The sequence below is a fragment of the Rhinatrema bivittatum genome, chromosome 6, assembly GCF_901001135.1.
Source record: "Rhinatrema bivittatum chromosome 6, aRhiBiv1.1, whole genome shotgun sequence".
NCBI lineage: Eukaryota > Metazoa > Chordata > Amphibia > Gymnophiona > Rhinatrematidae > Rhinatrema > Rhinatrema bivittatum.
The window spans coordinates 183,536,214-183,551,198 of record NC_042620.1 but is presented as its reverse complement, the minus strand read 5'-3'; the positions used below and the strand labels follow the sequence as shown (position 1 = coordinate 183,551,198).

Here is a 14,985-nt window from a genome sequence, read left to right as displayed (position 1 = left end):
CTTGCGTTCGTTCCCATAAAGTAGTCATGGAATGAACCACTTGCTCTACCGCCGGGCAAGACGAGGAGGTAGTAAGAGGAAGAGGGATCCATGGATGTCTTCCAAACACCAGAAAGAAAGGCGATGAACCTAAAGCGTGATGAACATGATTATTATGGCAAATTTCAGCCCAAGGCAATAAGGAGACCCAATCATCCTGGCGTTGATTAATATAACAACGCAAAAACGTCTTGAGTGTTTGATTCGTTCGTTCTATTAACCCATTAGACTGGGGGTGATAAGCGGAAGAGAAACTTAGGTCTATTCTAAATTTTTTGCAGAGATCTCTCCAAAATTGTGCTGTCAACTGAACTCCTCTATCTGAAATGATACTAGACGGTAAACCATGGATTTGAAAGATGTGTTGTACAAAAAGTCGCCCCAACTCTGGTGCAGAGGGTAATCCAGGCAGAGGAATGAAATGTGCCATTCTGGAGAATCGGTCAATCACGACCCAAATTACTGAGTTGCCTTCAGAAAGAGGGAGATCAGTGATAAAATCTGTTGCTATATGAGTCCAAGGCTGTTTAGGAATTGGAAGAGGTTGCAATAGGCCCGTAGGTCATTGTCTAGGGGTTTTCTGAGCCGCACAAGTGGGACAGGAGTCAACATATTTTTGGACGTCAGATGCCCATTGTGGCCACCAATAGTGACGAGAAACCAGGTTCTTAGTTCCGAGTCTGCCAGGGTGTCCAGCGAAAAAGGAGTCATGGGCCCATCTTAGTACTTTGAGTCTTAAATGCCTAGGTACTAAAGTTTTCCCTACTGGAACAGTTAGGGTGGTTGCTAAAATTATGTGAGCAGGATCGATGATATGCTGAAGCGGCTCAGGAGTGTCATCAGGGAGGAAACTCCTGGATAGCGCATCCACACGTAAATTCTTTTCTGAAGGGCGGAAGTGTAATTTAAAATTGAATCTACTGAAGAAAAGTGCCCAACGGGCTTGCCGTGGATTTAAACGTTGAGCATGAGACAGATAGGCAAGATTCTTGTGATCAGTGTAAATATCAATAGGAAACTTAGCCCCTTCCAGGAGATGTCACCATTCTTCAAGTGCCATTTTAATTGCTAATAGTTCTCGTTCCCCGATGGTATAGTTTCTCTCCGCAGAGGAGAATTTTTTGGAAAAATACGCACATGTGCATAATTTCCCTGACTCAGAGGGTTGCAAGAGAATTGCCCCAATTCCTAAGGCTGAAGTGTCGACGTTCAGAATAAAAGGTTTATCTGAGTCAGGGTGTTGTAAACAAGGATCTTTCACAAATTCTTTCTTTAGGACTTGGAAGGCTTGAATGGCCTCAGGAGGCCAATTATGGTTTGGAGCTCCCTTCTTAGTTAAAGTGGTGAGTGGTGCAACTAAGGTAGAGTATCCAGAAATGAATTGGTGATAATAATTGGAGAATCCTAAAAATCGCTGCAAGGCCTTAAGCCCCACTGGTTGAGGCCACTCCATTATAGCTTTAAGTTTTTCAGGGTCCATATGAGACCATCTCGAGATATTATATATCCCAGAAAAGGTAATTGATGTTGATGAAAGAGACATTTCTCTAATTTCGCATAGAGTCTGTTCTCCTGAAGTCGTTGGAGTACTTGTTTGATATGAAGTTAATGCTGATGTTCTGTCTTGGAGAAAATTAAAATGTCGTCAAGATATACAATAACATGAGAGTACAGAAGATCTCTGAAGTTGTCATTAATCATGGTTTGAAAGACCACCGGAGCATTACATAGTCCAAATGGCATTAATAAATACTCATAGTGCCCATCTCGAGTGTTAAATGTGGTCTTCCACTCGTCCACTTTACGTATTCTGATTAAATTGTATGCTCCTCGAAGATCAAGTTTAGTAAAGATCTGTGCTCCTTTCAATCGATCAAAGAGTTCTGTGATAAGTGGAATGGGATATCGATTTTTTATTGAAATGCTATTAAGTCCTCTATAATCGATACAGGGTCGTAATGAACCATCTTTCTTTTGCACAAAAAAAAAATCCAGCCCCCGCTGGAGAGGAGGACGGTCTGATGAAGCCCTATCCAGGTTCTCCTGAATGTACTGTTTCATAGCTTCAGATTCAGGTTCTGACAAGGCATAAACCCTGCCCCGGGGGGACTTTTATCCGGAAGTAAGTCTATCCCACAGTCATAAGTGCAGTGAGAGGTAAAATCTCGGCTTGCTGTTTGCTGAAGACATCACTGAATTCAGCGTATATTTGTGGGTAATGCAGATGGAATGACTAGTGAACATACTACAGTGGGGCTGACTGGATGGATCTGTCGTACACAATTTTGATGGCAGGATTTGCTCCAACTGGCCAGCTGGGAGGTACCCCAATCAATCTGAGGTTGGTGAAGTCTTAACCATGGTAAGCCCAGGATTACTTGGTTGACTGAAGATGGAAGTACAGACAATTGGATAGTCTCTTGGTGCAGTATCCCAGTGGTAAATTTAATAGGTTTAGTAATTTGAAAAATTTTGTTCGCCAGAGGTTGTCTAGAAACTGATGACACAGTGAGGGGAACTGTCAAAGGTTCAGTAGGAATCTGATATTGACAGACTAGATCCTCCTCAATGAAGTTACCGGCCGCCCCTGAGTCCAAAAAGGCTTGTAGATGAATGGTGTTTTCGTGGAGAGATATTGAAACTGGAATCAAAATTTGTGGAGAGGGAATGACATGACCCAGGGAGGCCTCTCCCACCAGTCCTAGGTCCGGGAGTTTCCCCGACTTATTTGGGCATTTATTGATGAAGTGTCCAGAACCAGCACAATAAAGACAGAGATTGTTCAGTCTTCTATGCTGATGTTCCTCAGGGGTTAGATGACAACGATCGATCTACATAGGTTTCTCACTGGATGCCTGAGTTTCTGAAGTTCTTGGTGCAATGAATGGTCTCTGAAAGGAAGGTGCTAGTCGAATGGGTCATCTAGAGTGGGTCCGTTCTCGAGCTCTTTCTTGAATTCAAAGATCAATTTGGATTGCCAGGCGGATTAGCTCCTCTAGAGATTCTGGAATGTCACAGCCTGCTAGCTCATCTTTAATGGCTTCGGAGAGTTCTTGCCTGAAAATGGCAGTCAGACTGTCATTTCCCCATCTAACTTCAGCTGCTAATGTTCTAAACTGAACGGCATACTCTCCTACCGATCGGACTCCTTGCTTAATCTGCAGTAACTCGGAAGCTGCTGAGGTTGTATGACCAGGCTCATCAAATATCAGGCGAAACTCTTTTAAAAATTGTTCCAAGTTGTCCATCAGGGGGTCCTCCCATTCCCAAAATGGTGAGGCCCAAGCCAGTGCTGATCCCTCCAAAAGAGATAAGATGAACGTAACCTTGGTTTGGTCTGTGGGAAATGATGCTGCTTGGAGTGAAAAATGCATTCGACATTGATTTAAGAACCCCTGACACTGCTGAGGATCACCATTAAAGCGTGGTGGGGGCTGCAGTCATATAGGAGGCAGAGGAAGTACGGAGGGAGTCGGGTTTACAGAAGCCACAACTGAAAGAGCATCCATTCGAGCAGCTAGTCTCTCCAGCACTCCGGTAACTTGGTCTAAAGCTCCTTGTTGTTGTTGATGAATATGTGATGCCAAACCAGGAATGGCGTGCAAGGATGAAAGGTCTACAGGATCCATGGCCTCAGCTATCTGTTATGGTTTGTGAAATGTGGATCCAGAGTAACCCCCAGTCTTACCTTAGCCAATGGAGCAAGGAAGTCGTAGCCAGCGATAGGGTATTCCACGAGACCAGTTGCAGGAGCAACCCACACAGTCCGAGTTAGGGCTGACAGCAGGCAAAGCAAGTCCGTGATAAATTCCACTTTCAAGGCTGATAACAGGTAAACAGGTCCAAAGTCCAATCCAAGTCTGGGCAGGCAGCAGGCAGAGAAGTCCAGAATATGATCCAAGTCAGGGCAGGCGGCAGGCAAAGAAGTCCAGAATCCAACTCCAAAAAGAAGAGAAACACCACGGAAGCACCAGCACAGCAAGCCTGTAGCTGAAGCAATGCTGTGCTGGTCTCAGCTCTTTAAATAATTAAATTTTCCCGCGCAAACGCGAGGACTTCCGGGTGGAAGTCTGATGTGTTCTGATAGGCGGAGCTTGCGCACGGCTCGCGTCGGCCTGCGCTGCCGCCGGAAGTCCTCGTCGACCAGCATCGGGGTTGGCCCTCAATGCCGGAGAACACCGCGAGGTAACAGCGCCTAAGTCCTGCCAGCCCCGGTACCCAAGGGCTCAATCTACGGGGAAAGAGAGCTGGTATAGGTGAAGGTCCAGTTGGGTCTTCTCTCACAGAACCACCGCCCAGCGACAAGGACCTCCAGAGGCAACCCCCTGGAGGTAGTGACAACCTCGCCTCGGCTCAAGGGTCCACTTTTCCAACAGAATTGTTCCACAGGGGCTATAACAAGCAATGATAAAACCGATCCTTAAAGACAATTCCGGAAGAATCCATGTTGACTGTGTTCCATTAAACCATATCTTTCTATATGCTCTGTGATTTTGATCTTTTGAATAGTTTCCACTAATTTTCCCAGCACTGAAATCAGGCCCACTGGTCTGTAGTTTCCCGGATCACCCCTGGAGCTCTTTTTAAATATTGGGGTTACACTGGCCACCCTCCAGTCTTCAGGTACAATGGATGATTTTAATGATAGGTTACAATGGATATGAATGAGAATTAAAGCTGGAGCTTCTCTCTAACTGACTCGATCTTAAGAGGGTTTGATGCAGATGAATAATATTTTTTGCTGCTAATCGATCTAAAAGCCGCCTTACTAATGAGGATGTTGGGGAAATACCAGTTCCGAAGATGGTTTTCAAGGGTGATGAGACAGATGAACTGAACCAAATCACGTTGAACCTGGAAGATGTAGTAGGTCAGACTGACAAACTAAAGAGTAAGAACATAAGAACATAAGAACATAAGAAAATGCCATACTGGGTCAGACCAAGGGTCCATCAAGCCCAGCATCCTGTTTCCAACAGTGGCCAATCCAGGCCATAAGAACCTGGCAAGTACCCAAAAACTAAGTCTATTCCATGTTACCATTGCTAATGGCAGTGGCTATTCTCTAAGTGAACTTAATAGCAGGTAATGGACTTCTCCTCCAAGAACTTATCCAATCCTTTTTTAAACACAGCTATACTAACTGCACTAACCACATCCTCTGGCAACAAATTCCAGAGTTTAATTGTGCGTTGAGTAAAAAAGAACTTTCTCCGATTAGTTTTAAATGTGCCCCATGCTAACTTCATGGAGTGCCCCCTAGTCTTTCTACTATCTGAAAGAGTAAATAACCAGTTCACATCTACCCATTCTAGACCTCTCATGATTTTAAACATCTCTATCATATCCCCCCTCAGCTGTCTCTTCTCCAAGCTGAAAAGTCCTAACCTCTTTAGTCTTTCTTCATAGGGGAGCTGTTCCATTCCCCTTATCATTTTGGTAGCCCTTCTCTGTACTTCTCCATCGCAACTATATCTTTTTTGAGATGCGGCGACCAGAATTGTACACAATATTCAAGGTGCGGTCTCACCATGGAGCGATACAGAGGCATTATGACATTTTCCGTTTTATTCACCATTCCCTTTCTAATAATTCCCAACATTCTGCTTGCTTTTTTGACTGCCGCAGCACACTGAACCGACGATTTCAATGTGTTATCCACTATGACGCCTAGATTTCTTTCTTGGGTTGTAGCACCTAATATGGAACCCAACATTGTGTAATTATAGCTTGGGTTATTTTTCCATATATGCATCACCTTGCACTTATCCACATTAAATTTCATCTGCCATTTGGATGCCCAATTTTCCAGTCTTACAGGGTCTTCCTGCAATTTATCACAATCTGCTTGTGATTTAACTACTCTGAACAATTTTGTGTCATCTGCAAATTTGATTATCTCACTCGTTGTATTTCTTTCCAGATCATTTATAAATATATTGAAAAGTAAAGGTCCCAATACAGATCCCTGAGGCACTCCACTGTCCACTCCCTTCCACTGAGAAAATTGTCCATTTAATCCTACTCTCTGTTTCCTGTCTTTTAGCCAGTTTGCAATCCATGAAAGGACATCGCCACCTATCCCATGACTTTTTACTTTTCCTAGAAGCCTCTCATGAGGAACTTTGTCAAATGCCTTCTGAAAATCCAAGTATACTACATCTACAGGTTCACCTTTATCCACATGTTTATTAACTCCTTCAAAAAAGTGAAGATTTGTGAGGCAAGACTTGCCCTGGGTAAAGCCATGCTGTTTTTGTTCCATTAAACCATGTCTTTCTATATGTTCTGTGATTTTGATGTTTAGAACACTTTCCACTATTTTTCCTGGCACTGAAGTCAGGCTAACCGGTCTGTAGTTTCCCGGATCACCCCTGGAGCCCTTTTTAAATATTGGGGTTACATTTGCTATACTCCAGTCTTCAGGTACAATGGACGATTTTAATTCAAGTGCCACTCCATTAGGTTACCCCCACGTTTCCACAAAATTCCCTGTGCCCAGTGGTACCCAAATGTCTCAAAAGGCTCCTACCATGAAAAAGTGGGAAAATCTCAACCAGCCAGTAAGTGGACCAGAAGGAATACCCTCCCAACCCTGACCAGGATATTCTTGACTCCACTGACTGGGCCTGAGGTCTTTAAAATCATGAGAGGTCTAGAATGGGTAGATGTAAATTGATTATTTACACTTTCAGATAATAGAAGGACTAGAAGGCACTCCATGAAGTTAGCAAGTAGCACACTTAAAATTAATCAGAGAAAATTCTTTTTCACTCAATGCACAAATAAGCTCTGGAATTTGTAGCCAAAGGATGTGGTTAGTGCAGTTAGTGTAGCTGGGTTTAAAAAAGGTTGGATAAGTTCTTGGAGGAGAAGTCCATTAACTGCTATTAATCAATTTGACTTAGGGAATGGCCTCTGCTACTACTGGCATCAGTAGCATGGGATCTTCTTAGTGTTTGGTGATATATGGGCAGACTAATATGAAGACTTTGGCTGAGACTTTGGTTCACTCATCTTATCCAGAATCCTTTGCTATCTCTGACCTAACTGGAATTTCTGGCTTACAAGGAACTCAGACTGACCCGAGCTTGAATGGCTTCTGGGAGACATCTGGAATGAATTCAGACCTATTCAGATATGATGGAGGGTCATGAGGTCACAACGAACACATGGACCAGGCCATGTTCTCACAGAATACTATCTTGATTTGAGGGGCCCAGTGTAACTGGAGATTCCCATGAGATTACTAGTCTGATCAAAAGACTGGAAAGACTGACAGAACAAAGAACGGAAAGTAATTAGCAGACACACGTGGATATCCGCTAGGACTAATTGGATCTCAATATGGGAAGGGGGACCAGGGTATCTTAGACATAGGTTGTCTGATTTGGACACAGGACACATGGTACCTGATACTCTATGAAGACCTATTAGGGATCATTGTATGTTTTACCTATAAAAAGTCGGCACTCACTGACAAACGCTAAGACATGCAGGGAGAGCCTTAAAAACATGAGGCTCCCACTCTGTGCCTTCCAGAGGTCTCATATGATTGGCTTTCAATATTAAATAATAAACTTAAATTGGCCTGTACCAGTGGACCTCTGTGTGTGTTCTTCTTGAAGCTGATTTTTAAAGTTTCAACATTGGGTACTTGCCAGATTCTTGTAGCCTGGTTTGGCCACTGTTGGAAACAGGATGCTGGACTTGATGGACCCAGTATGGCAATTTCTTATGTTCTTATGTACTTCCAGGTAGAATGGTTGGGAGGTGTCCAGGTGATGTAATATTCAAGCAGACTGGAAGGTGGGCTTCAGTTGATCGAAAGCTCAGACTACCTCAAGTGGCCACTGTCCGATATCATCCCCTTTCTGAGTGAGGGCTGTGAGCGGTGCAGTAATTGTGGAGTATTGGGGTATAAATTGTACTGGAAAAGCCCAAGAAGAGCTGTAGAGCTTGAGGTCCACTGGTTCAGGCCAATCCTGAATCACAGAGTTTGGGGGGATCCATCAGGAGACTCTGTGTTGATAGGATATATCCCAAAGGGAGTTTGGACTGTTCAAAAGAACATTTTTCAAATTTGGCATAAATGCCATGATTCTTCGAATGTTGAAGAATTGTTTTCACCTGTTTTCTGGGTGCTGGAAGGAATGACGAATAAAAAAGAATGTCATCAAAGTGGACCAGGATCTAAGAGTAGAGGAGGTCCCAAAAGACATTGTTCTCAAAGTTTTGGAAGACAGCTGGGGCAATACATAAACTGAAGGGCATCACTAAATATTCATAGTGACCATCTCTGGCATTAAATGCCGTCTTCCACTCACCCCCTTCTCGAATTCTAATGAGATTATACTTTCATCTGAGGTCCAACTTGGTGAACATGGAGGCAGCCTGAAGTCTGTCAAAGAGTTCAGATATCCAGGGTAGGGGATATTTATTTTTTATTTTAATGGCATTCAGCCGTCTGTAGTTGATATAGGGTCATGAGGTTCCATCCTTTTTCCCCACAAAAAAAGAAGCCTGCATCAGTGGGAGAGAAAGAGGGTTTGATGAAGCCATGTTCCAGGTTTTCCCTGCTATAACTCGACATTGCCTGTGTTTCCGGAATGGACAAGGATAGATGCCTGGTCCCTCACAGGTTAAAGAGGGGTTGTATAGCCACTCCTTCATATCACCATTTTGAATTAGGGTTACCATCTTGAAACCAGAGCATATGATAAATTGACAACATCACGTTTCCATATAGATGGGACTCATACAGCATGAATTAGAAAAGAATGGTTCTGGTTTATTTTTTGCACACAACTTCTATACCAGGTCTTGGTCTACCTGAGAATATATCAAAGCCTCACGGCTGCATTTTGGTTGGCCTTATCTCTTCTTGTTTGGAGCCTGACATAGTTGTATGGCAGCTGTATGCAAGTTGGAGTTGTCATTTCCTCTTTTTAACCCTCTACCCTCTGGGTATATGAGTTTCCATACCTAATCAAACAACTTCACCCTCTATTTCTTTTACTTTACCTCTTCCCATTCTTGCTCTTACCACTGCCCTCTGGTTCCCTCAGAATCTGCACAGCCTCTAATTCTGCTGCTGCTTTCTCCTTCTACCTTCACTTTTATTGAACATATATTTAACTTTCTCCAAGTTTCTTGGAACCATAGTAACATGGACAATACTGCAGGTCCTCAGTTATCCTTTCATGTCCCACTGACTTTAATAAAAGGATCAGAGTCTGTGCAGGCCACTGTGATGTATTTGTATACTGAAACCCAGCAGAACTAAAACAGAACAAACCAGATAGTTACATAGTCAGTTTAGGTTGAAAGATAATCAGTGGTCCATCAACTCCAACCTTTTATTGATTGTTCAATAGTGGAAGGTTAAAAAAACACTGCATCTATAACCAATTCTATAGCAATGAAAAGCAGTGTTTCTAACCCCAAATATTGTGAAAGATATTGGTTGGTCCAATATAGCTATGCATTTTCTCTAGTATGTAGCTATAATAGATCCACTAATATCTTTTTTCTCTATAATATTTTAATTTAAGTTCAGAGTCAATTAATTCTGGCAAAATGTTTTACAATTTCACCATTCTGAGTAAAAAAAGTATATCTTTTCCAAGGTAGTTAAATGTAATATTCCTTAAGCTTAAAGGATGTCCTTATATTTTCTTTGTAGCTTTTTCATTATAATGAGTCTGGTAGTATATTTATAGAGAGTAATAAAATCTCTTTTTAAACATTTTTTTGAATGTAAATAACTCCAGTTTGGACAATCTTTAAGTGTATCGATGCCACTAGATCCCATCAGCAGCCCTTGTTTGTACCATTTCTAATACTGGATATCCTTTTTCGAGATGGGTGCCCAGAATTGAACCCTAGCCCCAAAATGTGGCCTGACAAATGCATTATATTGTGAAAGGAGGATATACTCATTTGTTGCTTCTACTCCATTTAATGCATTCCAACAAGGGCCCAGCTTCGGCTGCCACTGCTTGGTTTGGCACACTCTTTCCCTTCCAGTTTATTTACAAATGCAAGATAGCATCATTCAAGAAGCATGGTTGCTGGTTACCTCTCAGCTCCTCTGGTAGGGCCCCTCGGACAATCCCAGTTGGGATAGGCCTTTCAGGGCTGGAGGTACTGTTGCTGGATGTCTTGAAATTTCCCTTGCTATTCTGATGCCTCTCATGCTTCTTTCCAATGATGGGAGGAAGAAGTCTTAAGGTCGGTACTGCAGTCTGGGAGGCCAAGTCCTCATCTGAAGGAAGATATTAAGAGAAATCAGATTACATAAGAATACCCCTTCCAAGAGTACAGGAGCATCTACTTACTGGGCAGCAAGAGGTCCACATTCAGCATGTTTGATCGGCTAATTTTCACACTTAGCTGGACAAATGCAGGGATTTGAAAAACTAGCTTGTCTGACCACTCTTGACATAGCCACATAAGGTTTTAGCCAGCTGAAAATGTAACTGGCTATATCATGGGTGGTCTGAGGATGTTCTGGGACAGGGTGGCATTATTTGGTTAAGTTAGCCATATAATGCCAATTTTCATCATTATCCAGCTAACATAGCCAGATAACTTTAAGACAGCCAAACAGTAGTCCTAAAGGTAGCCAGATAAACTTATCTGGATAAATTTAAGATAGCCTGATATATTCAGTGGCTAACTTTCCTAGCCAGTCAGCAGTTAACTATGGACCTCCAAGCACATAATAGATACATTTAAGAAGCAATAACCTTGAAACCATCATTAGTTTCCTGCTACAGTGTTTAAATCACTGCAGATTCCTGCTACAGTGTTTAAATCACTGCAGATTTACTGCAGTGATTTAAACCTGGTTCCAGTACCCGATTCTCGCTACAGTTCCTGCCTGGTTCCAGAAACCGAACCCAGTTACAGTATTGCTACTGTCCTAGTCTGGTTCCAGTTACCTGTCCTGATCCACAACCTGCCTATGTCCCAGTGGCCGGGCCCCTACGGGCTCCTCCCGGTGGGGCTTTGGCTTCCAAGGGTGAAGTCACCTAAGTCCCAGCGGTTGGGCTCCTACGGGCTCCTTCCGGGGGAGTACCAGCTTCCAGGGTGAAGAGCATCTACGTCCTGCCTGAACATCTTCCTCCCGGTCTGCTATTCATTAGAGACATTGACCACCTTTCCCAGTCTCCAGCAGGTCGGCCCAAGGGTCCACTAAACAGAGACTCCCATAACAGAAGCAATTCTTAAAAACAAAATCACTGGTCACATAAAGAGAAATGGCTTAAAGGGGAAGAGTCAATATGGTTTTAGCAGGGGAAAGTCTTGTCTTACCAGTTTTTTGAAGGTGTAATTAAAAATGTAGATCAAGGTGAGCCAGTTGATATAGTATATTTGGACTTTCAGGAGGCATTTTACAAAGTACCACATGAGAGACTCCACAGGAAATTACAAATTCATAGGATAGGAAGATGCCTGATCTTCCTTTCAAACCTCTCACACTCTGGTGTTTAAAGATTATTAGAGCCCACCTCCCCCCCCATAATATTCCCTTCCTTCCAAGTTTAAAACATTTTGCCACCAGTCCCCCAGCTCTCCCCAACCCTCCTACCACCCTCTAGAATACCCACAAACCTATCCAAACCAAGCCAGGAGGAAGATGCAGTCTTATCTTCTCCCAGCTTGGCATTCTGACGACACAGATTTAGTGCACAGGCTCCTAAGTGCTGGTCTGTTGACTTCACTAATTAATGCACTCTAGTATTGCAGTCTCTACCGCTTCCCCCCACTTAGGGCTCAAACCCGCCTACCTCCGTTTCAGGAATCACCGCATTCCGCCCGCTCTGGACCCCGGGGGCTTCTCTCACTCCACGTGGCGGCCGCCATTACGTGCCTGCTTCTCGTCAGTCTCGCGCGTGCGCGAGGACGCCCGTCTTGAGCGCTCAACTCCCGGAAGCCTGGCCCCGCCCGTGCTGCTGACGTCACGCCCGAGCCCCGATATAACCGGCACTCAAACTCTCTCTCATTGCCTTGCAATGAGGTTCACAACTCAATAGTTGTTCTTAGTTGCGTTCCTGGTGATCTCCTCGTTTCCTGCTTCTGACTCCGGTTTGCTTCTGACTCCGCTTCTGCCTGCTGCCTGCCTCTGACCCCGGTTTGCCTCTGACTCCACTTCTGCCTGCTGCCTGCCTCCGACTCCGGTTTGCCTCTGACTCCGCTTCAGCCTGCAGCCAGCCTCCGACCCTGGCCTGCTTCCGCTTCAGCCTACAGCCTGCTTCAGCCTCCGGTTTGCTACAGACTCCGCTGCCGCCCGCTGCCCTGCCTTCAGCCGGCCCTCGGCCCTATACAGCCGGTTCCCTGCTTCCCGGGTACCTTGGACTTCCTATCCTTCCTGTTTGCTCTGGTCCCGGTCTAAGCCTATCTCAGCCCCTGGACTTTCAGCCTCTATTCCAAGTCCCGAGGTCCCAGTGCCCTACGGGCTCCTCCCGGGGGGTTCCTGGTTCCCGGGTGAACACCTCCTGCTTGTGGCTTCGCCCCCTGGCCTACCCTGTCTCCCTAGGTAGGCCAGCCCAAGGGTCCACTATCTCGCCAGCAGTGTCCAACTGCAACAGTTTGCAAGGCCATGGACTCGGCGGAGGCCCCAAGCCTGCAGGCCATTCTGGGGATGGCACAACGCCTCCAGCAGCAACAGCACTGTATTGATACACTTGCTCCTACCGTGGAACAGCTGGTCTCCTGCCTGGAGGCCTCTCCTCCGGAACCGCCTCCAGCCCCTCCTCTGGCACCAGCACCCAGTTCAGCTTCAGTGACTCAGTTACCCATGCTGACCCGGTATGCCGGGGATATCAAAACTTGCCGTGGCTTTTTAAATCAGTGCTACGTGCATTTTGTCCTCCTGCCTGCACAGTTCTCCTCAGACGCAGTTAAAGTGGCATATATATTCTCGCTACTGGATGGTAAGGCCCTTGACTGGGCTTCACCCATGTGGGAGCGTCAGGACCCCTTGCTACAGAATCTGCAGGAATTTGTCCTCAACTTTCGCCTCGCTTTTGATGATCCTGCACACCAGACCACCGCGGCCTCGGAGCTCTTGCACCTCAGGCAAGGGACACGCTCGGTGGCCGATTACACCATTGACGTTCGCACGCTGGCCATGGAAGTTGGCTGGCGAGATGATTGCCTTAGGGGAATCTTCCTGGAGGGGCTTGCTAGTCGCATCAAGGATGAGTTAGCAGGCCGGGACCTCCCGGAGGACTTAAATGACTTAATTGACATCGCTGGCAGGGTGGATCGTCGCCTTCAGCAGCGGGACAAGGAGACCCACTCCTACCGTAAGGCATCACCACAGTCGTCCACTGCCTCCAGAACCCCAGCTCCTAAGGCTCTCCCGGCCTCTGTCAGCAGTGGAGAACCCATGCAATTGGGTAGATCTCCGCTGACTCCCGAAGAAAGGAGGAGGTGCCATTCTCTGGGCCTCTGTCTCTACTGTGGAGGCAAGGGGCACTTCCTCGCCAATTGCCCGGAACGTCCGGGAAACGACCGTGCCTAGGTTATACCGAGGAGCTACACCTATGCTCTACAGGATCAGCTCCTCTATGTACCTTGCCAGTGACTCTGAAATACCCCGGTGGGGAGCTCCAGATCCGCGCTTTCATCGACTCTGGTGCTGAGGGGAATTTCATTGTGGCCGACCTGGTGAATCAGCTGTCTCTCCCCACGCTACAGAAAGTTCCTCCACTGCGGATTTCCTCTATCCGGGGCACCCTGCTCCCTTGTGTCATCACTTGCTCCACAGCCCCCCTGACTCTCCAGACAGGCTTGTTCCATTCGGAGGAGATCTCCCTGCTAGTCCTGGAGCGAGCTGTGCACCCCCTGGTTCTTGGACTACCTTGGTTGCGACAGCATTCGCCCGTTGTTCAGTGGGATAACTTTCAGCTAATCCGATGGAGTCCCTTTTGTTTTGAACATTGTTTACGTCTCCCACGTCCACTGAAAACCTTGCACCTCTGCTCCTCGCTTCTGCTGCCCGAGCCATATCTAGACTTTGCTGACGTCTTCTCCAAAGAGATGGCTGAAATACTCCCTCAACACTGGCCTTTTGATTGCCCAATTGACTTGTTGCCGGGCACCACGCCTCCCCGTGGCCGGGTGTACCCTTTGTCTTTGCCAGAGACTACTGCCATGTCTCAATATGTGACTGAGAACCTTGCCAAGGGCTTCATTCGTCCTTCTCGCTCGCCCGCCGGAGCTGGCTTCTTTTTTGTGGCCAAAAAGGATGGCTCTCTCCGTCCATGTATAGACTATCGTGGCTTGAATGCCATCACCAAGCAAGACCGGTATCCGCTTCCTTTGATCCCTGAGCTTTTGGACCGCCTTCAGGGAGCACGCATCTTTACCAAGCTAGACCTCCGAGGGGCCTATAACCTCGTCCGCATTCGCTCCGGGGATGAGTGTAAGACAGCCTTTAATACCAGGGATGGGCATTACGAGTACCTGGTAATGCCCTTTGGACTCTGCAATGCCCCAGCCATCTCCCAGAACCTCATGAACGAGGTCCTACGCGACATGCTCCACTCCCATGTCATTGTCTATCTCGATGACGTGCTCATCTTCTCCAAGGATCTGAAGACTCACCGTCGCCACGTCGCACAAGTCCTGCAGGCTCTCCGAGACAATCACCTGTACGCCAAGCTTGAAAAATGCGTTTTCGAAGCTGAGGCCCTGCCCTTCCTCGGGTATATCATCTCCTCCACAGGATTCCGAATGGACCCCGAAAAAGTAGCTGCCATAACTAGGTGGCCTCAACCCAAGGGTCTCAAGGCCCTCCAAAGATTCTTGGGCTTCGCTAACTTTTATAGACATTTTATTCCACAGTACTCGCATCGGGTCGCTCCCCTTACTGCCCTGACCCGCAAGGGAGCTGACGCCAAGAACTGGCCCGACGCTGCGGTAGCAGCTTTC

General features: G+C 46.1%; 1 protein-coding gene across 5 annotated transcripts in view; it reads right to left on the bottom strand.

Moving 5' to 3' along the window:
- Positions 1-14,985, bottom strand: part of KIAA2012 (KIAA2012 ortholog) — a 389,440-nt gene that overhangs the window by 199,588 nt on the left and 174,867 nt on the right. For all 5 annotated transcript variants that reach the window (XM_029606277.1, XM_029606281.1, XM_029606279.1 and 2 more), the window contains one exon: positions 10,121-10,306. In XM_029606277.1, coding sequence (XP_029462137.1) covers positions 10,121-10,306 — 186 coding nt within the window. The remainder of the gene's footprint in view (positions 1-10,120; positions 10,307-14,985) is intronic.